Below are 27,567 nucleotides of genomic sequence, written 5' to 3' on the forward strand. Positions count from 1 at the left end.
GCAGCCCTAGTTGCAAAGCACCTCTTTTTAACTTTTGTGGATATTATACATGGTTCTGCTCAGGATATGTCAGCCCTTTTCCATTGGAAATGCCTTTTTGGTTAAACTGTCAGCAAGGAATTTGCATTTGCACTGTTAAATTTTTATATGGCTTTAATGCAAATAAAAAACAGCTGCTCGTTTAAGTGCAAAGAAATTGAGTTTTGTTTTGTGTTTTTTTGCACCAATAAAGTTTTGGAGTTGTAAAGTATTTTGTCTTGCGTCAATTATATCGTCAGTTATATCGTTATCGCAAATTTTCAAATATATATCGTGATAAATATTTTTGGCCATATTGCCCTCCTGTGTGGGCATGTTGGTTTAATATGATTCTAAACTGGCCGTAGATGTGAATATTTCTCTTCACCCAAACCATTATTCTGCTCAATACAGTCAATTCCTCCTGTGTATTTCCGGCCACTTTTTCACCACAGATTTTGAATTTGTCAGAGAATAATGTCTTAATACAAGGAAAAATAATCATAGATCTGATAGACTAAAGGACTTACAAACATCAGCAGATTCCTGAAGAGAGATCGCAGGAACTATTGGAATGTTCAATACTTGAAGGACAAATATATTTGTTACTGCTGTGGTCAGTTTTGTTTTTATTTTTCAAAGAGGCAACCCAAAAGGGAAAAAAGTCCCTGGATTTATTTGTTGTATTTTTTTAAATTTAAAACACCAAGTTCACAACAGGTAATTAACACATAATGCACTAACACAAGAATATATGCTGGCAACAATTTGTGTCAGTTTTGTTGGTTGTGTCACAAACCCTAGGAAGATTCCCCGCAGAGGTCTAAAGCAGCCCTTAGTCCTTAGACTTGTGACTGTCCAGGGTGTACTCTACCTCTTCCTGATAGACTCCATCCTCTCTGGTTTGGATAACCGGGAGAGAATGAATGGATGACTGGACAGATACATAATGTTTATGAAAAGTAGCCAAGAAAGCTATGTGTTTTGCATAGATTCATAAGCTAGAGGACTAGTGTTACTCTCATTTTCGAATGGTAAATATAAACCAACAACTAGTGCCCAGTTAGCTTGCTTAAGCACTGGAATGGGAACCAACAACAGGGAATCGGCTGTTTCTGCCCAAAGGCGGCAGAATCTGCAGGCACCTGTACCGCTTATTATCCAGCATATTTTACTTTGTTTGTGAAAAGTATAAAAGCATCAGTTACTAAAAACAGGAAATTATATCACATAAATCTTTGCATGACAGCATTTGTATTAATAGAAAGTGTTAATTAGCAAGCTTTAAACACGATGCTGCTGTGTTTGTTTTTCTCTACCTGTTTCAATGTGTTTTCCAATTCTTATGCAAACTAAATACAAGCACTTATTTAGCTATTTAACCCTGAACACAAAAGAGAAGTACATTTCCCAAAATGTGAAAGTGTGCTTTTCACTGTTTTCGACAACTGCCTGCTTGTTGTGTTCCCGTATTATTGATCATGAGGTCATTTTTAAATCTCTTCCCCGCCGTGGCCGCCCAAATCAAAATGTCCCAGACTTGATTTTTAAAACATTTGTCTACATCTTTATTGAATTTCTCGACCTGTGCATGTCAAGGTCTCTTCATTACCAAGGTTTCCTGTGTGTCTGTCCTATGACTCAGATCCAGGCAAACTTTAAAAAGAGTTAACAATGAACCAGAAGGCTGAAAGACCAAAATCTGGCCTACATTGACTCCTTCAGCAAAGGAGAAAAAAAAGCGAAAGCATAAAGTCTCTAAAGTGAATTGAAAGATCAGTGGCACGAGATATAAAATAGAGACAAAGAGGATAACACGCACGCATACCTTCAGTGGTGCCGGCACACCTCCATGTGAGTAAATATAAAGTGGATCAGTAGAATTAAGTTTCCTGGAGGAGCATTTGGCAGGCTGAGTAGGAGAAACAGGTGCTTCTGTTTAGAGGTAGATGAAGAAGGAACCACTCCAAAAGCCCCCTCTGTTTTCCCGCTTTCCCCCTCCCCAACAGTAAACATTAATTATCCTGACTCTCTAACAGGTAGGAATTTATAAAGAAGTACTGCACGTTGAATGCTTAGCAGTTATGGAGCCCGTCCTGCGCCACCTGCCCCACTCCAGATACATCAGCATTTTCTCTTGCCATTCCCTGGGCTTTTTCTCCTGGGTCTCTGACAGCGATCAGGGGAGTTGTAGCGTCGCTGAGCTGAACAGTGCTGACAAAGCCAAAAGGCTCTGCACTTCAGGCTCCGGAGTGGCTGGATCGATGTAGTGCCATCACTGTGGCCTGGGGGAACGGCTGCCACCATCCTTCATACTGCACTGGATGTCCTCATCTGCCTCTCTGTCACCTCTGCGCCTGCAGCACGCCGGCGAGATTTACGCGAAGCAGACATCCCAAATTCAGACATACGTTATAGGTTAGCGAGTTACAGCGCATAACACAACGCTGTTTGGTCAGCTCAGATAGGCTCTGCGTCTGAGACGTTCATCATTTGGAAACTTTAACACCTACACTGACAAATAGATGCTGGCAAGAGAGTCAAACTCAGTTTGGATTTGGCATGAAAGTAAAGCTCAGCAATTAATTTGGTATTTTAAAGCCCGAAGCTGTGATTCCTCCACCGCAGACCTCGTTTACATAGTGATTTGCAAGTCTAAATATACTTTTCACACTTACAATTATTGCTTGATATTGTTGTATTATCGCAGCACTTAATTTCACCTTGAAAGTTTGCGAGGATGTGCAATGTTTGTAAACACGGTGAACGGGGGGGGCAGATAAACAGAACAAGACTATCCAGGTGATAATTACAGCAGCGTATGTCAGCATAATGAAGACCCGCGCCTTCTAAACAGCTTCCTCTGGATCCGTGTTTTAAGTCTGCGTTGCTTTTCTTTGACTCGAGACCTGTGGCAAGGAAATGGGATAATCATGATAGCTGAATAAAGAAAACTGACCACGGACTGAAATGAAAGGAAACCTTATTCTTCCATGCTTTCAGTGCTGTTAAACTGCTAATTTAATTTTGCTGCTTTGAGAGACGGGTCCTTAGTGTGCTGTTGTGTTGTGTATTCAGAACTGCTCTGGCTGGTTGGGTTTTAGATCCTCGAGCTTTAGCTGGTGAAAACAAAATCTATCCAACTTCTCCAGGGGCCCCAGAGTAAAATTTTAGAAGTGGTTTGCCAGTCTGGCAACCAGCCATCAGCTTATGGTTGCCAAACAACAGAATGAATGGTGCATATTAATTGTAATAGGAACGATTATTGTTCTGTGTAATTATAGCCAATATTTAATTAATGGAAAATGATACCAGGATAATTGAAACATATTTTACTTAATATCTTACTTAGAGCTTTCTGAATCTCTAATCTTGTGTCCTGCTGCTTTTCTTTGTTTTTTAGAAGACGTGTTTTCAGCATTTGTAAGCCGACAATAAATCAAGAAGACTCCACGCTGGAATTTTTCAGAGTAATGCATCAATTTGTGAAAAATTAAATTAGAATTTCATTTATAAATTCAAATTAAAAAACAGTTACCTGCTTCGGAGATGGATTAAATTAAAATTTTATCAAGCACATCAAGTAAGAAATACCAAGATTTTTTTCTTATTTTTTCGGTTTGGATAATGTAGTAAACGGTTCTGTTGAAAATGGAGCTTCATTCATTTTATTTTTCATCTGGTGGACTGACCGCTTCTGTCTGCGGTTCATCAACACTGCCTTGCCTCCCATGTGAACATCTTTTTATGTTCAAACAGAGCTGCCTCCACAGGTTTTTTCTTTGTTTTGTTTGTAAGAGCGATAATCCATTAAACAGCAGCACTCTTGAATGCTTAGGCAGAAGATGTACTAAAGCGAAAAGATACTCAGGATTTCTCAAGAAAATTGTCAATAAAGCCAAACAGTGGCTTTGATATGCTAGGTAAAACTCTGAGGGTTCAGTCAGGAGCAGATAATGGACTCGGCTTATAGCTGCAGAGAACATAAACAGATAAAACATGTCCACTGTATGACCTACTTACAGCTATGCTGCACGTGCAGCTCCCGACTCTCAGGAACCTACAAAATCTACTTCGGATGTCACAGCACTTACAAATTTCTAATAAATAAATAAATAAATATGACATTACTGTGTTTTTGCAGTACGGTGCGTGCTGAAAGCTCACTACCACTGATAGTGAGCGTTCAAGACAACAACAGCACAGCAGTGATGGAGTTGGTGGTTTTGTAAAAAACAGGGGAATAAAAAAGATTTTTGATATTTGAACTTAACAATAAAAGAAAATCAGTATTTTGTACACACACTGTTGTTGGACGGGGCCGCCCACAGGCATTTACAAATGCCAAAGTATATTTGGCAACCTCTTTTAGTATTTCATTTTTTTCATCCGTCCAAGAGAAACACTCCATCCAAGATCGATTGGAAATGTCCTGCTTGTTTTCAAAGTTTAGGAACGGCTAAACATCCAGTCAGCAGGCTGAGCAGGACACACCGGCTCCCCTTAAAAATTACAGTCCAGTTTTGAATTTTGGTTGTATCTTTTTAATGCCTCCATATATCTGTGAGCTACTAAAAACATCGATCTCTGAGGTCTATTAGTTCTGTGTTAAAGACTAAAGGTGTCTGTGCTTTTGAGGTTGTGACGCCAAACTGGACCTAAGATCCGTGGACACACATGAAACTAAAGGCTAGATTCTATTTAGCTTTATCTATTCGTACTATTTTAATTGTTGTTTACCAGTTTCAGTATTGTAAAGCGCTTTGTGAATTTTGTCCTTAAAAAGCTCGACACTGCACGAGTAAACAGTACTTACTTCTTGTCATTCATCTGCCTCTTTAGAGAGTCTCATCTCGCAGCTGCAGACTCTGGAGGTGAGCTGAGCAACTTCTCACACATGATGGCTTATTTATAAAATGTAGTTTTATTGTTATATTTTTGGTATTGGATTTATTGTACAGTATTTTTGATTTTTTGCTTGGTGGGTCAGATACATTCAGCCCTAATTTTCCATAAAGCTAATTGCAGTAACTGAGTAGTTAGTAACTAAGTAGGAATATGACTGGCTCTCCAACAAGCATCGGTAGAGCTGCTCTTTTTCTGCTGCGAATGGCCAATCCTGAAGCAGATTTTTGATGCCAGCCAAAAGCACGTTCAGGCAAGGCAAGCATAGCCCACATCCTATATGGTGAGCTGCTTAAGAAGAGCAATTAAGTCTATACCCATTACTTGTGTGATAACGCATATACCCATTCTCACCTGATAACCTAAACAGCCTGATTCTTTAATGATTAATGACTTGTCTCCAGCTAATGTTTTTTTATCACAAGGTCATGAGTGATGTATTATCAGTTAATGAGAAATACAGAAATGTCTAGTGCGAGAGAGGCGGGGGAGGAGGTAAACACACACACTGAGACACTCTCATTTGACCTTTCAGACGAGTTTTTTTCTGACCTGCGGCGAGTTGTCCTGCAGTGATAAGAATAATGGTTTTGGCGCCATGGTCCGGGGAGACCGACCTCCCATTCCACCCTAGTAGATAGCTGAAAAGAGAGGTTCATCTTTTTCCTATTGTGCCTTCTACATCTATAGCGACGAGGCTTAATACTGGCCACCTAAGGGACAGCTCTTATGCTCATATTGAGGACCACTGCAGATCTCTGATAACTGTCACTAGGGGACCTATATGGGAAATGCTGGAGGAAAAAAAGACACTTGGCTACATTATTTATAAATCATGCAGCAGAAAAATGTAGTACAGACTTAAGGGGAAAAAGTACTGTTATGGCTGGATTGTACCATTCTTGTGATGGGATTTTGAGACATGTTGACTTTCTCTAGTGGGGAAAAAAGGCACAATAGGAGCCCACTGATATCCTTCATTATTTAATTTCACTTTAGGTCAGAGCTTCACTTGAAGCAATGAATGAGTGTGAAAGAGTCCTTGTTGAAACTCTCCTGTCACTATCACTGTGATCTCCGCATTTATTGCACAGCGTTGGGCTGTCGGGGACATCAAACGTTTTAAAGAGGAAAGTGGAAAATGTTAGGTGCAAATGTATTAGTCGTGTTTTTAATTGAGTTTTCTGGAACAGGCCAGGGTGACTTCAAAGCAAATAGCTGTTGAAAGAAACTTAAATTTTAAAGGAAGGCTGTGCTCTGGAAGATTCAAGCTTTTTTTTATTATTCGAGTACATATGCAAATCCAAGCTCAAACTGGGACTGTGCAAATGTTGATTACACAGGATAAAATACTTTAGCTACAGTGTGGTTAGTCATAAATGCTTGCTTTTATCATCCACCGCGCTATTTACGAAGCAGCGTACTGTATATTTGCTGCTGGCTTTCATTGAAAGCGCGAGATAGTAATTTTATATGAACAATGGATGAAATGAGTGTGTACGGCGATGTCGCTCAAAGTGACAAACCCTCAAACAAAGTCAACCATCTCTGCAGCTTCCCTCGCTTCTGTGGTTTTATTCTTTCAGCCTGTTGCTTCTGGTTTTGCAGTCAGCAGCTGTATTGTCTTTGTTCCTGCTCTTTTGCTGTTCTGTTGTTCTCATAAGCAGCGTTCCCAGCATACACTCAATTGGCAGCTGTGTTTGCTAACACAGTCTTACTAACTAATTGCACGCTAATTTCTCCTTACAAAATGCCAGAAAGATCCATACTGTAACTTTAACAAAGTAGATTATTGACTAACTGATAGATGTACTTACAGTCTGTCTGTGTTTGTGTGTTTTCTTTCTAACATTCCTTTTGTTTATTTATTTCCGTGTTAACTTTACTGGTCTTCACTCGAGTATGCCTTTAGAAACACTGTTCCGAGGAATCAGCTTTGTTGGTTTGACATTAAACGTAAAATGGTTTCTCTTTGAGCCTGAAGCGCAAGGCATTGATTCCTGTTTTGACTTTATCTCTGAGGCTTATGGCACAGTGTTACTGGCTGAAAAAGCAATTATCTCAATAATGACAACATTAGCACCCAGCTCACAACAATTTGCTCTTATAGTCCACGTGTCTGTGATCAGGGACATTTACTTTGCAGGCTCGGTTAAAACCAGAAACCACATTTGTTTGCTGGTTGACCAAGAGGATACTTATTATTCAATTCCCGTGCACCAGAATCGACATAAGCTTTTCAAACACAAGTAAACCCACTGAAAAAAAGGCAGCTGACATCTGTACTATTGCCAGGGAAAAATTTGTTTTTCCGATTTCACAAACCTTTTCCAAAGCCGTGCGGCGTCATGTGTAATTAATAGATATTTTTGGCTTCTCCACCCTGTGTTGGGCAGGTGTCAGGTGTTTCACAGTGTCTGTTTGCACTGAAAAATGTCACAGTGTGGATATAAATTCACACAGCTGACAGACAGCTGCCTACCACGGTTATACCGTATTGTCATAACGCTGACATGTCATACCATCGCTCTTGAAAAAATGGCCAAAATTAGCAGGTCCACCAAGGCGACGCAATGAGTTATTTTCCTTTGGAAAGACAAAAGGAAGATGTAAAGTGGGTGTTTGTTTGTTTTTATTAAATATAAAACAGGTTTTACTTTCACAGAATGACCTTCTCCAGTTTCATGTAGCAGCTGAACAATTATTATCTTAGGCTCTATGTTTCCATCACTCCTTAGATCGAACGAGGTGAAAGCTACCTGCTTTTGTAATGGCAAAGATCTTTCTTTTAACAGAAAGTACACGACGTAGCGTGGCAGCTACGATGGCAGTCAGCGTAGCTAACTTTTGAAAGGGTCTCGATCTCCTTGTCTAAATATTTCCTCCCTGGTCACAGGAGCAGCAGACTAATGGCTGGCCATGACCTATCGTTTGCCCCCAAGGGCTTTGGAGTAGGAAACAGGATTAGAGAGAAATGGATGAGAGCTGTGGATAATGAAGGAGATCTGTCTTAAGTCTAATCATTGGCTTTAAAAGGCAAGATCTGTTGTAGAGTGAGGGTGCAGAGAGAAGATAAGAGCAGAGTTTCTTCTTGTGATTACACCCTTTTTCTTTTTTTTAAGAACAATTGAACATCCAGCGCGTTCCCATTGGAAGCTGCTCCATGTGCTGTTTTATTCAGTCTAAGCGAAACACCATCTCCTTTAATTTACATAAATGTGGTGAAAGTGTAGTTTCGGTAGACTTGGATGAGACACCTCATTATTGAGATGTACTGATACACCTTTTATTACACAAATTTACTGTTGCCTTTTCCTCTGGCCTCCATTCCCCAAAATTAGTCTGTCAGGCCTAACAGAGATTTCTGTTTCTTTCTAAGTGTATATTTGTAATGCTAATTAGGGCAGTTGTAGGGAATCAAATCAAGATGCTGAACACAGCAGCTAAACAATCACCAGGGAAGGATGCAAACACTTTTATGCTAATAAAGAGGGGGAAAGATGGAGAAGAAATGGCTGCTGATCGCCTCAGTCAGCAGTTGAGGGTGGAGAGAGAGAGATGAGAGGGAGAGAGAGAAAATGAAAGAACGTTAAAAAAAAAAAGGTAGAGAATTAAAAGCTGATTACCTAGTGAGTCTTTGGCTTCTATGGGGAATGAAAAGGGGGGTGGGGAGTGGATGAGGTAAGTGGGGGCTTGTGCAGAGGTAGTTATATAATTTATTTTTAAAAAGGTGCTTGAAGGTAAACTGGCTGAAGACCAGTTAAAACTAACCAGATAAGAGATGCCACAGTTACATAGATATTATTTCACAAAGAAAGACAAGACAAAACGTCTTCTTTGAGGATTTCATTATCGTCGTTATCCGGTTGAGTGAGGAGCACTGATATTTCCCAGAAGCCTCTTCTTTCCCCGTGATCCTTGCCCCTAGTTTGCTCACATTTCCTTCTTTGTCACTAGGCCCAGCTGAGGTTCCACTGCCTTTACTTTTGGCTATGTGCAATTATTATATTGTACCGGGAGATAACAGACGCTATGTAGCCTTGAGGCACTTTCTTCACTTCACCTCCTTAAAAGCGATATTGCTGTGATAAAGCATGGCTCTTTCTCTGCTCACGCTAAATCGAAAGGAAAGCCTTGAAGGCGAGGTCTGGTGAGTGGGAGCTAGATGAAAGAAATAAAAGAAAGAATCGGTTGATATGTTTGTGCAGCTTGCTGCGGTTCAAAAAGGAACATTTCTCATTACCATAACACTCTGGTATGGGCCAATAGCTCAATCGGGGGAATTTTTTAGGCGCTGTTTGTTGCCTTGATGCAAGTTTTCTGCAGAGGGTAGATTGACTGGGAGACAGATTTCATGGACTTGGTCTGATCTGAAATGACTGGGAAGCTACTGATGAGATGGTCAGCCAAAAGGTGTGCAAAAAATAAAAACAGAAATAAAAAATTGAGGATAGTGTGTGCTCATTAAACACAACAGTGTGAAATTTAAACATCTGCCCAACCTCAGTTAGACGCCTGACCGCTAAAAAATTTCTACCTGAAGAAACTGAAACAGTACGAGAAGGAAACCAGGAAAGGCACAAAAAGTGTTTCCTGGTGTGTGTAGACATCAAAGTTGATGTGAGAAAAAGAATTAAAGACCAGTAAAAACAAAGAAAGACAAGAAGTAGCTGATCCTAAAATCTTGATGCATGCTCAGTCATGCAGGTAAGTAAATCCCAAAAGGTTGATTCTGTTCAGAGTTCAGATGAACAGAATCAACCTTTTGGGGAAGCTGATCGTAACGCTCAAGATAAGAAACACACTAAAGCCACTAAACATCTGTGTCATCCATAATCTTTTGAATAAAGCCAAGAAATTAGACTATAAGTGACATCCAGCAGTGACTAAAGCAAATTTTACTAAATAGGAATCGATCTATTTATTTATTTCCAGAACTTATTATATTTCTGTGTTTAGTCTAAATATGCTAAGCATTTAAAACTATCCATGATCACTAGGCAGTTCAGAAATATCTGGACCTTTTTTTGTTTCTGGTGAAACCCAGTAGGGACAGACTTGCTGGTTAGTGGGGGGTAGAAATGGGAGTGGTGGTTTCTCTAACACAGAGAGCCAGACAACCACATTCACACCTGTGGTCAATTCAGAATCGCCAATTAACCTAATAAGCACGTCTTTGGACTGTGAGAGTACCTGGAGAGAACCCACAGAGGGTGGCACAATGGTGCAGTGGTTAGCACTATCACCTCACAGTAATGGCTAAAAATCCACTGGCCTGCTGGGACCTTTCTGTGTGGACATTGCAGTAATAATTACTATCATTTTTAGCAGTGGTAGCAGTATTTAGTTTAAAAGTAGCTCTACTTGTGTTTGTAGAAAATGAACAATTTCAGCTAAGAAAATATTGGTGAATCGTGGATTTCTGAAACAGTTTATGTACAGGTTTATATACATGCACTGCTTGAGAATGTGGTCGGCACAGTGTTGACGACACCAGCAACCTGGCATCTTTTTATTTTTAATTTTTAATCTTGGCATAACCATTGAAAGGGTTAATCCCAGTACACCTCTGGAGACTTACTGGTGCCCCCTAGCTGCAGCATGCTTAGATAATACCAAATCCACAAACAAAACCCCACACACACACATCTCCACACGTCTCCACAGTGGAGAAAAGCTCCTGGGCTGAATGGTGGTGTATTAATCACACTGACGCCTGGCACTGCGATCTGTGACCCAGTCTTTTAATTGCATCCGCTCTGCTTTGCTCTCACTCTCCCTCTTTATCTTGCCTTTTTCCCCTTTCTCATTCCTCAAGCCTCCTCATGCCTGTGCCCATGAGAGGAGACTAATGCAAAGATAAGAGGAAGGGCTGCGGATGTGCAAAAACTCAATGCTCTAGCCAGAGTTCACCCTGCCAAAACTCACCGGACAACGAATGTAGCAGCACTTTGACATGCTGGGATATTAAGCGGGTAGCCCCCGCTCTGCTTCATCGCAAAGTGAGGCTAACCGTGCAAAATGTTAACGTACAAGCGAGGCGGTGTTTGGAGAAAACAGATATCTGTGAGGAAACCTCCATCATCATTGAAACAGCGCAGAGCAGGTGGCCCACACAGCACCCAGATTGGATGTGTGGTTGCATGACCAACAGAGCTGCATTAAAAACACAGCCTGTATTGTGACAGGCCTCCTTTTACATCTGTTTCTCCACACCTGTGGGAAGTGGGAGGTTACAGAAGATAAGCAAAGGTGTAGTGGTAGTGGTGGTGAGAGGGGAAGGGACCAGGGCGGGCGGGCGGGGTCGTGGGCGGATTTTTTGGCCACGCAGATGAGACGGTGTGCTCTGAATGAAACAAGGTTTGGTTCAGCTCCCTAAGAGCAGCAGCAGCAGATAACAGGGATGCCGTGTTTAAAGAGTGAAACATGAGCACAGGCACAAATACAGGTTGACAGCACCTGCTCTTCCCACGCACGCACTTTCACACCTTTGCGGGACACAGTCAACGACACCCATACCCATTTATGCATCAGCGGTAATAATCGTATATGCAAAGAGCTCATGTCGCACACTCCCACTCCGATGTCCCTCTTCTCTCTCACTCTGTCTCTTTATCTCTCTCACGCTGGCTCCCTTTCACGCATAAGCACACACCGCGACACACACACTCGAGTCGCTGTGGTTTCTTTTTGTGAGAGCGAGCTGTCAGAGGGAACTGTGTGGGCTTTTGTTAAAACAGAGAACTGCAGAGGCAGAGAAATTCATTTCCAACTGTGGCAGGAAAAAAAAAAAACCAAAGCCTTTTCAGGAAAGTCACATTGTACCTGCAGTGTTTTAAAAACAGCAGCATGTAAATTGAATTAGTTATAAGCATTCCTGTGGGGGCACGGTGGGCTGGATTTCAAAAAGAGTTTCGAGGGTTGTGTTGTACTGCATGGGGCACCTCAGGTTTTTGAGTACAGATGTACAAGATGCTTCACTTTAGGGATAAATCACCACATCAGAAAATATATTTTGCATCTTTACTTGCCAATCATGTCGGTTCCACTGCAGATACTTTACCGCCCACTGAACGATGTAAACTTTTCTCATTCCCTGAATCTTGTAGGTGGAAAGAATATTACAACTCGGATTTTTCTCTAGTAACTTACTCTGGATGGATATAATTTAGCTTTTAGGTAAATACCTTAGTAGTTCAGTCTTTCTCTTTTGCGTATATATATATATATATTTAACTTATGCTGGAGGATTACATGCACCTCTGTGGGTTGTTTCAATAAAAGTTTCCCTATGAGAACAATTAAAATTGCTCCGCAGTCAAGCCGAAAACAAGGCTATTTCTCTTAGGTGCTGAGAGCTGACCTTTTAGGGATGAAGTGTGTTTTTCTTTTCCTTCTGAGGCCATTGGTATCAGCAGTGGATTCTTATGTGGAATTTAACAGCATAATCTCTTAGCTGGCAGTTTAAGCCTCTTGAATTTCATTTCACGGAGGCGCATCAAACGCGGTTTATCATTAAAAGTGTAATTAGTTTATTGCAAGTGTCTCTGCTTTATCAGCGTACTTGAAAACAAATGCTCAGCGATCTTAGCATTTATACCTTTTGCTTTGCTGGCAATTAAAAAAAAAAAAATCAAGCTATCACTTCAAATGAAGTTTTGCACTTTTGCCAAAATTAAAAGTCACGAAATTCAGCTCATAAACGCATGGCCTACTTAATCACTCACAGCGAGCACATGCAATTTAAGCTACATAGGCCTCCGTCTTCTTCTTTTTCTTTGAGCTGAAATTATTATTTGTTGGCATGCTTTTCAACTTCGTACATACAGTATGTTCCGTGTTTTTACCAGTGTTCGTTTACTCATCAGTGGGCTCTGTGCTCCTGTCTATCACAGCCTCAGCCTGGCAAAAATACTGTTATTTGCAAATTGAGTGGGTGGCGTTGATTTTCCTGTTGGCTTGAGGAAAACAGTGGGGTACCAGAGGGAGTGTTTACTTAGCACTCTGCCATGACTGTGATGAACAGCACCTTAACAAAAGCAGAACCATATGCTCAGTCTGGGCCTGTTTACTAGCTTTACACACAGCAGACCAAACGGTCAAGTAGGTCTCAGGTGACACAGATGAGATTTTCTTTAGGGTAAAAGTGTAAGTGTGTACATTGGGGTATTTTACAGTATGTTGCAGTCAGGCCCATCTATTATGCACGATGCATTTGTTGCCAGTGGCCTATTTTTTTTGATGCTCTTGCAAATCTGTATTTATTACAAGCACAGCACAGATCAAATCAGGAGCAAACGCTGTGCATATGGGCTGAGGCGTGCAGATTAAAAGCAACAGTGATAGACAATAGAATAATAAAGGTTCTTCCATAAAAGCACGTCTATAAAAGACTCAAGAAAAGGATCATTAAAGTCATAATTACTTCTAAACCCAACTATGAAGTTTGTAAATGCTTAATTCACACTGACGCAACCTTTATTGTGATTTATTTATTTTTTGCACCTCCTTTTAGCTCTGTTGTTTCTTTCCCCATTCTCTCAGCTCACTTTAACAATGGTAATAACTGTCCCACCACGGTGCCCATTTTTATGTCTGGCTGGGATATTGGCACAGACTGGCTGTCCCTCGTTGCGTCGGGGGAGAAAGTACCTCAGTCTGCGGGGAATACAAGAAGGGAGTGGAGAATGGATGAAGAGTGAGAGGAGGTTCAGCGAAGAGGAAATAAGAACAATGAGAAAAGGCGAATGAGGAGCTGTGACACTGGACTGCAGGGGAGCGCAGGAGGGAGGAGACGGTGACAGGATGTGAGGGGAGGCATTCACGGTCGACAGGTGAACACGGTGTAGGCGGTTGCATGTGGATGCGCAGAGTGACCTGCCATCCGCATTATGCGCATGTAATGTTTCCATACAAGAGTTGGATTGGAATCCTCTGCGGGATTGCGGTAGAGCTACAAGCAGGAAGAGACAAAGAGCATAAGTGCCTGTGTGTCTGTGTGAGTGAGTGTTTGAGTGGAGGACTCAGCGGTCGGTGGTCACGGCTGCTTGCCTGCTCTGTTTTACCCATTTCTGTGCTGCACCCGCTCTGTTGGACAGCATGTTCTCTGCTATGCGAGTCCAGAGAAAAGCAGCTGAGCACAATGACACCAACTTCAGCAGCCTGCCAAACATCTCTGTGGATGCCCTAAAATATACGGGAGGCACAATTTGTGCACATGCACTCAGAGAAGCTTACATGGGGATGCACGGCGTAACGTTTTCACACAGAAAGCCAACAGAAAAAGAAAAGAAAAGCGAACGCACTGTACAGATGGCAAACATACACAACCTTGGGCTTGTGGTTATCACACCCTGATGTAGAGGGAAGCAAGGCAAAGTACAAGGCCACATGCTTTCATATACACAGAGAGAAAAAAAGGGCAATTGACGCAACAGATCTTTGATTCAGAGGGTTGTTGCTGTAACCAGCAAGGCACAAAAACTGTCCCTTTCCTGCAGTTTTCTTTTGCTCGCTGATTTGCAGCTCCTGTGTTGGGGCTGTTTGAAGCGGCGCTACCAGATGTCCAACAGAGTCTAACAGAGTGCATTAGCCAAAACCCATCAGTGTCATTGCCCATTTGTGTTGTGCATTAATATATCTCCTCCACTCAACCCCGGTGCTCCACATAAGCTGATCTAAAATCAGCATTGATTGTGTCTGCTGTAAATATGTAGGTTTTCTTTAATTAATAATGTTTCAGGGTCATCAAACTAAGAAAACAGCCTCGAGCCTCTTTTACATTTATTTGTCTGGAGTCCAATTTTTCATACAAAGGGATGCTGCTGTTTTCCGAGCGTAAAATGACAAAGTAAATTACATGCAACATTAACTCTTTTTGTCTTAAAAACTAACGATTTCTTTTAGGAGCTGTGAAAACTGCTCCGACTGGGGGTTTATTTTCTTTATTTTGCTAAATATCTCCATCTTCCTTTTTCTAGCATGCTACAGTATCTTCCTCTCCCCCTTCTGCTTTTATGATACAATCTCTCTCACTCAGCCACACATACACACACACTGAGTTTCCCTATCACTATCTAGTTGCAGCGTTGTCTCTTTGCTGCCGCTTTCATCTCTATTTTAACAGCGTGGCAGATCAGATCCCACCACCTGATTTGAATGTGCTTTGTGAACAGGAATTTTAATGAATAGAAAACCGTTTATGAATATCTCCACACTTAGTAGATGTGTCAGGAATCAGGGTCATAGTTCCAGCCCCAAGCGGGTACACAGCGTTGAATGGCAAACTGAGAGCTGGCCCGATGCCCCCGAAAAAGAATCAAAGATACAGCTCTAATAGTGTTCCACAATGGCAGTGCCTCACAGACCACATGTGTGTTCCCATGCCAACTGGCACCACCACAGCAGCACAAAAGGCAGCAGATTCAGGCAGACCCTTAGAGACCTCAGCGGTTTTATTGCATTAACATCAAAATTAATATATGCACCAGCTGAGGACATACATTCTCACACTAGCTGCACTTTGAACTTACTCCTACGTGCACGCACACACAGGAGCGCACGCATGCACGCACGCGCGCAAATTCATAAGCGGTGCCTTGCGCTGCTCGCGTCCTTAAGCCTCTCTCTTCTCCAGCTGCACCACAAGAGACCTGTCTAAGTGACAACAATTAGCCTGCTCAGTTCAAGCTAATTGAAGTCATTTACATAATACACGTCTGCCATCACAATTCATCTGTGCACAATTCAAGCAGGTCTGTGTCATATTGTCACAACCTGATGTTAAATATCCCCTGCATTGATAAATGATCCCTAAAGCGAGGCAATCATTTCGAACAAAGCTTATCAGTCACATAAGAACGTTCTCTACTGGTGTGTGTGTGTGTGTGTGTGTGTGTGTGTGTGTGTGTGTGTGTTTAATGAAAATATGGATTGCATTTGCCAACATAGACAGATGCACACATTGTCAAAACTGTGTTTACCGTCCGTCCCATTACGCGTGCAATTACTCAGAGGTTTAAAACAAGCGGCCTCATTTGTGTGATGCTAAGCTGCAGTGGCTCAGTAGATCTCATGCTTTATTAGCCTGTTGTTTGGGAGCTGCTTTTGACAGGAAGCTGGGCGATAAATTAAATAGATGGCTTGATAAAAAGCTTGCTGTGCAGAATTCTTCATGCTGGATTTTTGAGAAATCGCACTGCCACTGCTCATAACAGATGATCTGTTCCCTGGGTGATTTATGAAATCAATTTGTCTTGTTATCAACAGCCAGAGTTTTGCTGATAACATCATAGCACATGCGTTTCAACTCGGGGGTAAAGAGAGACAAAGGATGGTGTGTGTGTGTGTGTGTGTGTGTGTGTGTGTGTGTGTGTGTGCGCGCTCACACGTGTGATAAAGTAATAGACATGTTGAAAATAATAATCAGTCATTCTCACTTTTGGTGTCATTGCATCATGCTGTGAATCAAGTGGAATTGGTGCCTTGAGTGTTAATTGAATTTGGCAATGGAATGAAAGGATTTTCCAAACTGTTATGTCTGTTGGTTTCTCTCTGTGTTTTGTGTAGTATAATGGCATATTCATGTCAGCTGTCACTGGAGAATCCGCACATGCACTCAGCAACCCAGTAAACATCTCTTCTCTGTGTCTCCGTCTGATCTGCGCCAAGCATTTACATATGTAAACACCCCAACATCCCATCCAGCCTCCCATAATGCACATTGGTACATTACTCTGAATGCAGGGATAGTAGCTTGTGCGTGTGCGTGCAAACATAAGCTCCCTTTCTTTTGTCTCAGTGAAGCAGTACCCACCAAATGTCATTAAAGAGCCTTGCTCCACGTGAGCATTTCACTCAGTCTAGTCAGCTTAATGTATCTCGACCTCATCCTCCCGTTTCCCCCTGTAGAAGCAGAGGGAAATGCTATTTTGACATTGCGTAGTTTGGAAAAAGAATATGAAGAAGAATTAGGCTCCCCTCTTCCCCATGTATTCCAGTTCAGGAGCAGATAAGCAGTTTGTTTTGCTGAAGATGTCAAAGCAGGGAATCAGAAGTGACAGCAGGAGGGATATTTCAAGATACGTCTTGATGGGTGCCGGTTAATCTTTAGCCTGCCAGATGTGTCAAGGATTGGCAAACACTTTTTTTGGAGTAAATCTCACTGTGCTGCTCGCTAATTCTGCACCTCTTTTTCCTTTCCTCCGCAGTAAAGTTTGAGGACTGCCAGCGCAACAGAGAGGTCGGCTTCGTCAGCAGCGACCCCAACTTTAGCGTGCGGCCCGATGGGACTGTGTATGCCGAGCAGGAGGTGGGCAACCTGTCGGAGCCTGTCCAGTTCATGGTAACAGCCCGGGGGCTCCATGACCCACACATCTGGGAGACCACTGTTAAACTGGCCCTGGCTGGACATCCGCATCCTTCGCCATTCACAAAGGTAATAAGAATCTGCAAAGACAAATACAGGGTCATAACCTTCTATTACACTGGCTCATGAAGTGAGTTATTATCACAAGATTAACTATTGACAAAAACAAAAGAGAACGAAACAGGACAAAACAAAGGTGAAAGGTGTTGGGCTTGAGTAAACTTTTATATTTGGATGGCCCGTTTTACTCTGCTGTATTCAGTTAGCAATGGGTACTTGCTGCACCTGTAAGCTGTGAAAACTAAATCTGTCAGTTGCCTTAATGGGTGTTTTTTGGCCAGTGATTATTTTTAACAGTTATTACTTGCAAAGAGCAACATAGCAACATTTCTTTTTCTTTCTTTCGTTCTTTCTTTCTTTCTTTCTTTCTTTCTTTCGTTCTTTCTTTCGTTCTTTCGTTCTTTCTTTCTTTCTTTCTTTCTTTCTTTCTGCACCTCTAGAGGCACAAAAAAGGCCATGGACAAAGACGTCATTTTTGCAGTTTTGCCTCTCTATATAATTACATTGGGTTTCAAATCAAACAGTGATTGAAGTGAAGACCTTCAGCTTTAATTCAAGGGGTTTTACAAAAATCTTGCATTAATTGTTCAAAAGTTACAGTCATTTTTGTACATAGTTCCCTAGCGACAGAGGCTCAAGATTAATTGGACAAGCTACCATAATTGTAACTATAAGGATTGTTTTTAAGTCTCGAACCAACGGACACCACTACACTGTGTTTCCTCCCTGGAGATGCACTGCTAGACTTTTACTGCAGCCACCTTCACTTACTTGTTTGTGAGTCTCTGCATTTAGTTTTGTATTTAGAGACTGAAAAGCTCCTTAGGTTGACATGAGATCACGGATCAAGAATATCCGATGTCTTTGCCTTGCAAAGCTCAGGTTGTGTTACCTTTGCAGTGTGCTTTGGGTCATGATCCATTTGGACTATGAAGTGCTGAACAGTTTGCAGCATTTGGGTGAACATTAGCAGAGAGTACAGTCCTGTACACTTTACAGTTTATCCTGCTACTTCTATCAACAGCCACATCATCAGTGTTTATCATGTTTGATAAGTAATGCAGTACACTTTGGATCACGACCTGTTTCTCTCATCATTCTGATACAAGTTAAACTTCATTTCATTTGTGCACAGACCTTTCTTTTTTTGCAGAACTGAGAGACTCACTTGGGGGTTTCTATCAAAGTCTACAAATCATATACCTGCTTCCTCAAGGGTGTTTTTGACTCAATAAAAGGCTATGAAGTTCTTTTTCTTGACCACAAAAATAATTCTGCGATCATCCACTTCAGCTGCCTTCTGTTGTCTTTGAGGCCCTTTTAAATACACCAGGTTTGGAAACTCTCGAATAGGTTTATTTTATTTTGGGGTTTTATATCAGCCTAATGATGAGCTTCCTACATAAATCACCACAAAAAGCTATAAAATACAAATTTGGCTCTTTGCGGCAACTTCAGATATTATGTCTGCTTCATTTGCCATGAAATAATAAGGGAGCAGGACCCATCTGGCCATGAAACTGCTTAATCAGTCAATTGTACAATTAATTTAGAGCCTCTGAAAAGGGAGGATTGTGCATAAAAATGGCTGTAATTCAGAAACAGGTCATGCAACAAAAATGTTGTTAAACCCCTCGAGTTAAAGCTAAAAGTCTGCACTTTAATCCCAAAATGATTGTTTGATTTAAACCCCATTGTGGGGATGTTCAGGGGCACAACTGCAAGAATTGTGTCATTGTCCAACAAATAATGTATTTTATTGACTTAATAGCTCTGCATGTAGAGTGCTTGTGAAGAAAGTAGGTTATAAAAAAACAAATCGTGGAAGTATGCGTGCAACAGATGTTCAATAAACATTTCATGTAACATGTTCTGCTGCTCGTCTAATTTCAAGATTGGAGCAACAGACTTGTGAAAATTAACATGGTTGGTTCAGTCTAATCAGCCAATAAACCGTGATTACAGATCTTTGCTTAAGTTTTCAGCTTTAATGGCTTACAAATGTTGAGAGCTAAACCTCACTATATTTAATAAAAAATATTCTGAAAGGATTTAGATTTCATAAGCTGATTTGAATCTGGAGTTGGTCTCAATAAAATGCAATCAGCCTGCAATCCAATTTTTTTATTTGTTTATTTTTTGCTCAGATATGCTTTTTTTTCATTAGATTTTTTTTCATTTGACTTTTATTTCAAAGTATCTCTGTGATAAAGGTTTTTATCCTTTGGTTAAGCTGAGGGTGAAAAACAAGATCTTGTGTTTCCAGCTGTCTCTAATGTAAGATTTTAATCACAGTTTATGCACAGCAGTAAAGATGTAGTGCTTCGCTGTACGTGACAAGTAGACACATGGCCCTATTTGCTAACAAAGACTGTAAAGCTAGACGGGGCAAATGTATGGCCGCTGTTACCGGCTTCCACTGCTAGGCTGCACTTTGTTGAGCGACGAACCCATTATCGTTTTTCCTGCGCTACTTGTTGAATGCCACTGGGCTTAATGTTCAGTCATGTTTCTAATCATGACAAAAAGCCCAAAGACTCATGTTGCTAAAGCAATTCCAGAGTGGGGATTAAAATTCTGCCCACTCCTGGCAGTGCAATAATGGAGACTGGGAAATAATTGACATTGATTGAGCTAATGTTCCACTCTGGTGGAGTCTGCGAAGACCAGGTGATGTAGTTTGAGCGTATAATTATGTTCTTTGCAACAAGGAGCTGGAGAAGGATTCAATAATTGAACAAAAAAATAAATAAATGTGTTTTCTCTAATCACATGGAAATTTGAAAATCAGTACAGTGTGCATTCTTCGCTGCAGCCGTGTTTACATGTGTTCCTGTCACTTGCTCCTCACTTGATATAAATCGGGTGGAACAGTGCAACAGTAAAATTTAATTCCAGTCTCCTGAGTGGGAAATTGCTCCTGGGCCCTGAGGAGAAATTAAAGTAAATAATTGTTTCATCAATAGCATAGTCTTGGAAAATGTATTTGTTAAAATAGGGTGTGTACAATAGGGTAACTTTGAATAACAGACACACAGGTGAAGGGATTCCCATTTAAGGAACCAAAAATATGGAAAAGATTATGCTTCTCACTATTTAAATTCCATGTATTCAGAGGGGGATGCTAGGGATGGGGTGAGTTGTGTACCTGATATCCCCCCATGTTGGTGTTGTTCCAGGATCATCTTGCTGTGATGTCATAGATTTGCTAGTATCAAGTTAAGTTTCCCATTAACCAAATTTAGGTTACTCGTGTTGGTTTGCTAGAGATAGTTTTTAAGAGCATTAGCTAACTTCTTGGCTAATGCTAACTGAATTCTCAGACAACTTCATTGGTCAGTTGCGATGTTGATCCTGGACCAACATTGTTATTATGATGATGTAGATATGTATTCATTTTTTTACATTTGTGAAAATGCTTAAGAAACACTCAAATATTTGTATTTTCTGACAATTATATTGTGGTTCAGGCTTTAAAGGGTTAAAGGGAGCAGCCAGAAAAAGAAGAATATGAAGAAGAAATGATATATTTTCAGTACTTGTTTGTCCTCGCTGACATCTACTATTTATGACTAGCAGGTATCAGAAAGGACTCATCTGGGTTTTAGTGTTAGCTGTCACACAGACAGAAGGTAGAGAATTCGCCCAGGTAACTGACAGAGTTTGATTTGAAAGTGGCCTCCTGTGATGTTACACAACCCTGCAGATGCTCTGACTGCAGGCGAGGTCATGCTGTCCAGTCTCACTCCTTTAAGCAAAAACTTGCTCGAGCAAACTAGTGCAGAAACACTCAGAACTTAAGTGAGAGACAAAATAATGACATTATTGTTACCCGAAGCAGTTTCACAGAAATTTATGCAACAAGACTGAGAGCCCATAGGCACTCTAGTTTTTAGTTTTATTCTGAGTTTAGGCATGAGCGAGATGGCTCTATTAGTCCCAAGTTGTCACACATGGATACTCGTAAAGCATCCTTTGGCATTATGTTTAAACACAATGGGTGAGCATCACTTTTCAGACTGCAGGGTGAGTAAAACAACATATTGTAATGCAAATCAATCTTTTCCTAAACCTAAACAGCAAGTGAAGCTACAAAGCAAAACCAAAAATTGTCTTTCTATTGTGAGAAATTGCAGTTTTTCTAACTCTTTTCCCCATAAAGGTGACATCTGACGACCGCCCCTGTGCCCTAACAATGGGTTTTGACACCTCAGAATATATTGATTTGATGACCATTTGAATAGTTTCCAGGTTTTTCCAAAGGTAGCTCTACTAAGCTGGATAGACAGAGATTACCCTCACAAAGTTCTGACGCACACCCACTCTTTTTGTTCTGGAAGCAGGCCTGATATATGACAGAAACCGCTGAGTTCAGAAAAGAGATACAAGGTTTATTTCTAGTAGGCGTCCATGAGGGAAAGAGTTAAAGGAGGGCTGTTATTTCAAGACACAAAGGCCAAAATGTTTAGCGGCTCCAGTGTCACCTGACAGAGCAGCAGAACCCACTCGCTGACATGTTGACAGAGACAATGATTTCATTTAATAATTTAAATTACCTTTTTAAGATTGCCAGGTAAGTTCGCTACCATATACAATTTCACACTAATCACAGTGCAGTGCAGTATATTTAGCCGTGTAATCCGTGGCACCAGCTTCTTTTGCTTTCTTTTTCTTTTGCTTCTTTTGTCAAAATGAACTTTAGGGTTTTAGCACTTGTGTAATTACTGTACACTGTACAGTTTTCAGTGCCGTGACTTCACATGATGTCTGGGAATTGATGTTAAAACTTCTCAGTTCAGAGCAGTACTGTTGAACTGGGTGGCCCATTTTCCTATTCTAGCTCAATAAATACCCACATAGGAAAGCAGTTGTTATCTGAGCCCATGGCTTTGTTCTGAAAGTCAATAGTTATTTTAGAAAAAGAGGTTATCATAATCACATCACCTAACCGCAGCCTATCTCTGCATAATAAACGGTGGCAACAATAGCAAAGAATATAAAGAGCTCGAGATATCCTCGTTTATCCCAATGGCGATTAAAAGACACACACCTCAAACACCAACTCGTTTTGTTTTGAGAGGTGCACTGGTGTAACAAATCGTGCTCTTGGTTCATCTGCACTCGGATGATCTGGCTTCATCGCTGAATATACTTTGGCTTTCTTCTCCTGCTGTGCTCTCTTTGTTGTATAGCACCAGCGAGAGTGCGCTGATTTGCTTTTAATAACCACCTTAGTATCTCTGTTCTGTTTCAGAGGCAGAAATTATCATACCAGGAATGTGCTCCACCCGTTAGTTTTAGCATTTAATTTTCCCAGTGTACAATACCGGAGCAATTGAAGTACAGAGCATCTTTGGCCTGAAAGCCCTTTCCGCTGTGTTTATGTACTCAAGCTATCGCACCACACACAGGTAGGGCCTCTCGTTGAGTGCTCTCCAACTCATACTGATTTCATGGCACGTTGGTTTGCCTTCTCCACCAGCTTAGAGCCCATCAGTTATGCACCACTGGATTTGGAGTCCACCGGTTGCCGGAACAGGTTTTAGTGCTTATTTGATTTGCATTTTAACCACACTCTCCTCAGAAAGCCTCACCTGTTCAAGGTAGATTACAGCGAATGCCGAGAGCAGGTTGGAACGTAGGACCCTGGGGTCCAGCGGTCATTGAAAACAGCGTCAGGGTTGGATGACTGCTTTTTTTTTTCATTCTGCTTTAACTTTGTGATTAAAGCCTGCTGATGTTGACAGTCCACCCTGGAAAGCTGCAACTCTCAACAGTCAAAGAGAAACAACTAAAATTTCAACTTTTGTTTTCTTTTCTCTTTTTTTTTTAGATGGAAAGTTTTATTTTTAAATGTCTTTTTTTTCTTCAATTTAGGTTTTGATAAAAGATGTCAAAGAACATTCGTCTTATTGGAGACTAGCGCTCTGATGTCTTTTTGTATTAATGAAACTAGAAGGGAAACTGCTGCAGTAAAAAAAATCGAAAGGTCTGAATCAAATGTTTCAGAGCAGATATATCAGTGAGCACACACGCTTATTGTATGGCTCTGCCTGTTTGTCAGACTGATAACCTCCAGATGTCAGCTTCAGGGCTCAGGGACTGCGGGCTTGAAGACTGCCCCAGCAACACGAAACATGCCTGGGAGCAGAGAGGTGCCAGCTGGCCCTGCATGCCTTCGGGTTTCAGGAGCCTCCGGCACATCAGAGGCACACTAACTGACTCCTTGTTATGTGTTCGAGCGCACAATCACACACACTGAGACGTGCAAACTCACAGACAACTCACCACGCACATATGTTCATGCATTATTTTTACACAATTGCCCATGTGCGCACATGCATTGCACATTGCATTAAGGCTGGGACACACAATTCTCCATATGTGCGCACAGGCATGACTGAACTCACTATTCAGACCAAAAAAGAAAAATCCCAAACCTAATGTGCACCTAGTTCCATGCAAGCCCACCGAGAGCGTGTTCCAGTTTTTCTTTGTAATTTCGGGTCTGTCAGGATGCCAGCAGCCTGTCATCTGCTATGCTGTTTGAAAATGACAGTCACATGCAGCCACTATACTGATATCATCCACAAGCAGGCTTACAATAAAGGATATCTCCCTTTGGTTGTTTGTCACTCTGCCTGACTGTATCTCTTATTCACTTCTTCATTCCTTCCAAGGAATGTTGAGGCCCGACCGATTGGAATTCTTCAACCTTGTTATCATCAGTAGGCAGATCGATAAAGAGTATCCATTCATTTATTGTGTTTTCTGCTGATAGCCGGGAAAGCAGATAAGGGTTTTATCATAGGAGCAGCAAACCAAACTGAACATAGCTGAGGATGAACTATGGCACATGTCATAACTGACCGTATACGCCTGTATAAATATTCTCAATCGTCATCATTCCGTTTGGAGAGTCGGGCTTTTTTTCTGTTGTATGTTTGTCATGTTGATATGCCGGCTTATTTTCCCTTGTTTTTGTTTTTAACAGACATTTGCTAACACACTCAGCCACAGAAAAACTCTCAAATTCACAGACAGAGACTAATTCCACCTGCCTACCGTGGATGGGCCTGGCACACGCTGCCTCCACTGTGCCAGTTGGTACCTGTGAGTGTTTTGGATGAGTGAAGCTAGAATGAGAGCCATCTTATCTGGGAAACACATCTGGTCCCCTCGTTCTTCTTTCTGTCCCCTAACCATTCACCCCTGGTTGCCCCGCTTCCCCTACGTGGCGTTCCGGCTAAACCCTCAGCCCCTGCTGCCTCAGAGCCTGAGCTTGAGCTTACGGTCCAGTTCTCTGAGCTGTGAATGAGGGAAGAGTTAAAACAAAAGATGAAAAATATTCACTGTGTTTGTTCGGGTGTAGCTTACAGTCTGCCTCCCTCGCAGGGAAAGCAGATGTGCGCTGATAGGATGAACTGCCGGCCTGCGTTTGGCGTGGTAACTCGTCTGTTTGCAACTCGTCTGTTTGCTCGTGCGCACACGTCCCTGTGCCACTGTGTTGTGTGTATTCCAGGTGGGACGAGCGGGAGGATTTCCACTGTGCTTCAGGTGACAGCGACACACTGCCAGTGAATGTGTGTGTGTACGCGGGGTGCAGAGACAACAATAGGATTATAGGTGGATTACAGAAATATAGCCATATTACACAGGAGGACACCATAGAGGATCCGGGGAAAAACACTCAGTCTTTTACACACCCTTCTAACCCTTATTTCACCAGGCAAGATGAGTAAGAACACAATCTTCTCTCTGCAGCCATAGCTGGGGGAGGTCAGTGCAGTGTGGTGGGGTGTCTTCGCCCATGCACTGCAATGTACAACTTGTCCCCACCACTGTGGTCTGTATGATGTTTGAAAGTGCATCAAAAATAAGAGAACACACACTCTCTGAGAAACAGAATACTAGTCCAGAGCATAGACATGATTTAGTAGCTAGCGACTGTTCTCAACAACATCGAAAATAATGATAAAAAAAAAACAAAGACAAAAGGGTGCTTTACTATTTGATTTGATGACAGAGTTGTGTCTGGGCAAAGTGTTGCATGGGAGGACAGGAATGGGAGGAAAGCATGTCTGTCTGCAAAAATCTGTGCTGGGATGCAGACAAAGCACAGCAGCTCTATGGACAAAACCCAGCTATGCAGCCTGGGGGGAAATCTCACTTTCTGAGGCAGAAGCTGAGGACTTGGGCAGGCTCAGGTGTCATGCCAAAGGCAGGAATTGTGATGCAGCCGCATTCATAGGGATGTTTATTTATATTTCCCAGTGCCTGCCTCCATCACTCTCCTAAAACCTGTTGTTACACTGACACCAGGTATTTTACTTTTAGCAGAGAAAACGTTTCATTTCACAGCACTTTGTAAAATCACCTTCAAGCCCGGCATGGCAAAACTAATATCAAATGAAAGATTACGCAAAATTATTCAGTGCAGGACATAGAATGGCATGATATATTATGATATGTGTGGCATTTTCTTTTCAGATTGGCATTGAGGAAATGCTGTCAAGAGTCTGGGACTCACCACCCAGGGTTATCAAGTTCCTTCGAAAACATCAGAGAGGCTCCTCTGCCAACGGGCTGAGGCGACAGAAGCGAGACTGGGTCATCCCGCCTATTAATGTGCCTGAAAACTCCAGAGGACCTTTCCCTCATATGCTTGTCAGAGTAAGTGACAGTCTGAGTAACTTCAGCAAACAATGTGTCTTCTCCTGATGTGAAATATGTTTGATGCACCACAAACTTTTGTATAGTTATCTTTGCAGCGAAAAGCTAAGATTGAAAGAAGAACCAGGTAGAAGCCATGTTTTCTTTCAAAGTACTTACCGAAGCAAAGAAAGAGAGAAGACTGGGGAATATTCTGTAGTATCTCTTACCATCACCATGAGGCTGAGAGATTCTAAATTTTGAGATTTTCTATCAAGCACACCCAGCGGGTAAAAAAGCACAGCTCTTGTCTCTGATTTAAGTTATGATGCCAGGTGATTTGTCTGCTGTGCTTCTGGGGACCACAAAAAAATCAATTTTTTTTTTTTTTAAAAAGGGGGAAAAATACCTTCTTTGGAAATAGGGTTGTTTAAAGGAGTAAGTTTTTAGGGCTATTGTAAGTCAAATATGCTTACATCTAAAGTGATCACTCTGGGAGAAAGTTAGAAGTGGTATGTTTTTCTCACATGGGGCAGGAGGCGCATAGGGAGGTCAGAGAGGTAACAGAAGAAAAAGTCAAGGGAGGAGAGCAAGACCTCTGCCTCGAGGTCAGAGTGGAATAAAACTGAAAACAGTGCTGATCTGGCTTTTTGTTGACTTGTGTGAAGACTAAGACGAGCGGCATTAAATGGAACGTGAGCTGGGGTTAGGCTGTCGTGAGACAGGTTCGTTTTACCCTGCTGAAGATGTGTTGTTGCTATAGCAGTCCTGTTCAGTACGACAGGAATTGCAAGTTTAAACATTTGATGTATGTGTTTTGCTGAGGAGCCAATGGTGCGAAGCTACCACCTGCAGGATTGTGACCGAAAGCCTGACCGAAAGTCAGAATCCTGCCTAGATGCAGTGATATCCACAGCGCTGTGGAGCCGTTCATGACTGGGACGGCCAAATGATAATGTCCCCTCTTCAATCTCACACTCACGTTTGTGGAGAACCTTGTGCTAAATAACTTGTGAACAACCTTGTAACAGAAGGTGACTTAACCCAGTATCTACCCAATGAAAGAAACATTAAATTGCAAAATATTTTGGTCGAGCTCTTTTTGAAATGAGCAAAAATATAACTTTCTTGCTTGGTTTCAGAAGAGCACAGCTACAGAATACTTATTTTCTCTCAGTGAGATTTCTACATCTTCTGATGTAGCTTTTCCACTACTTTTTCACATCACAGTGCATCTCTTTGTGGGTTATAGATCCATGTTGTTATCTCGTGTACAAGGAGCCCAAACACTTTTTTAAGGATGGATTGTGGAAGAAGATGCAACCAGTTTTGTTTTGTTATTAGGACGGTGTTGTGCACATTTCAGGTCTTTAGCTGTGACATGGGGGTAGATACAAAACATGCAAAATTTTGCATGTAAAAAGCTGCGGATAAAACACTGAGAATGCAAACAGTAAAGCCAAGTGTCTCAAGAAAGCCAAGTGTCCATATTTAAACAATTTCATTTTTAAGACATTTTTACCTTTTATGATGCTGTGAGCTTTAACAGTGTTTTTATCAATTCA

At 41.5% G+C, this 27,567-nt stretch overlaps 1 protein-coding gene across 2 annotated transcripts in view; it reads left to right on the forward strand.

Moving 5' to 3' along the window:
• cdh4 (cadherin 4, type 1, R-cadherin (retinal)) overlaps window positions 1-27,567 on the forward strand; it is a 208,581-nt gene that overhangs the window by 117,058 nt on the left and 63,956 nt on the right. For both annotated transcript variants that reach the window (XM_005746424.1, XM_005746425.1), the window contains exons 4-5: window positions 17,133-17,359; window positions 25,841-26,023. In XM_005746424.1, coding sequence (XP_005746481.1) covers window positions 17,133-17,359; window positions 25,841-26,023 — 410 coding nt within the window. The remainder of the gene's footprint in view (window positions 1-17,132; window positions 17,360-25,840; window positions 26,024-27,567) is intronic.

This window comes from Pundamilia nyererei, unplaced genomic scaffold (genome assembly GCF_000239375.1).
Source record: "Pundamilia nyererei isolate P.nyererei 1_Seehausen unplaced genomic scaffold, PunNye1.0 scaffold00178, whole genome shotgun sequence".
NCBI classification, from domain to species: Eukaryota; Metazoa; Chordata; class Actinopteri; order Cichliformes; family Cichlidae; genus Pundamilia; species Pundamilia nyererei.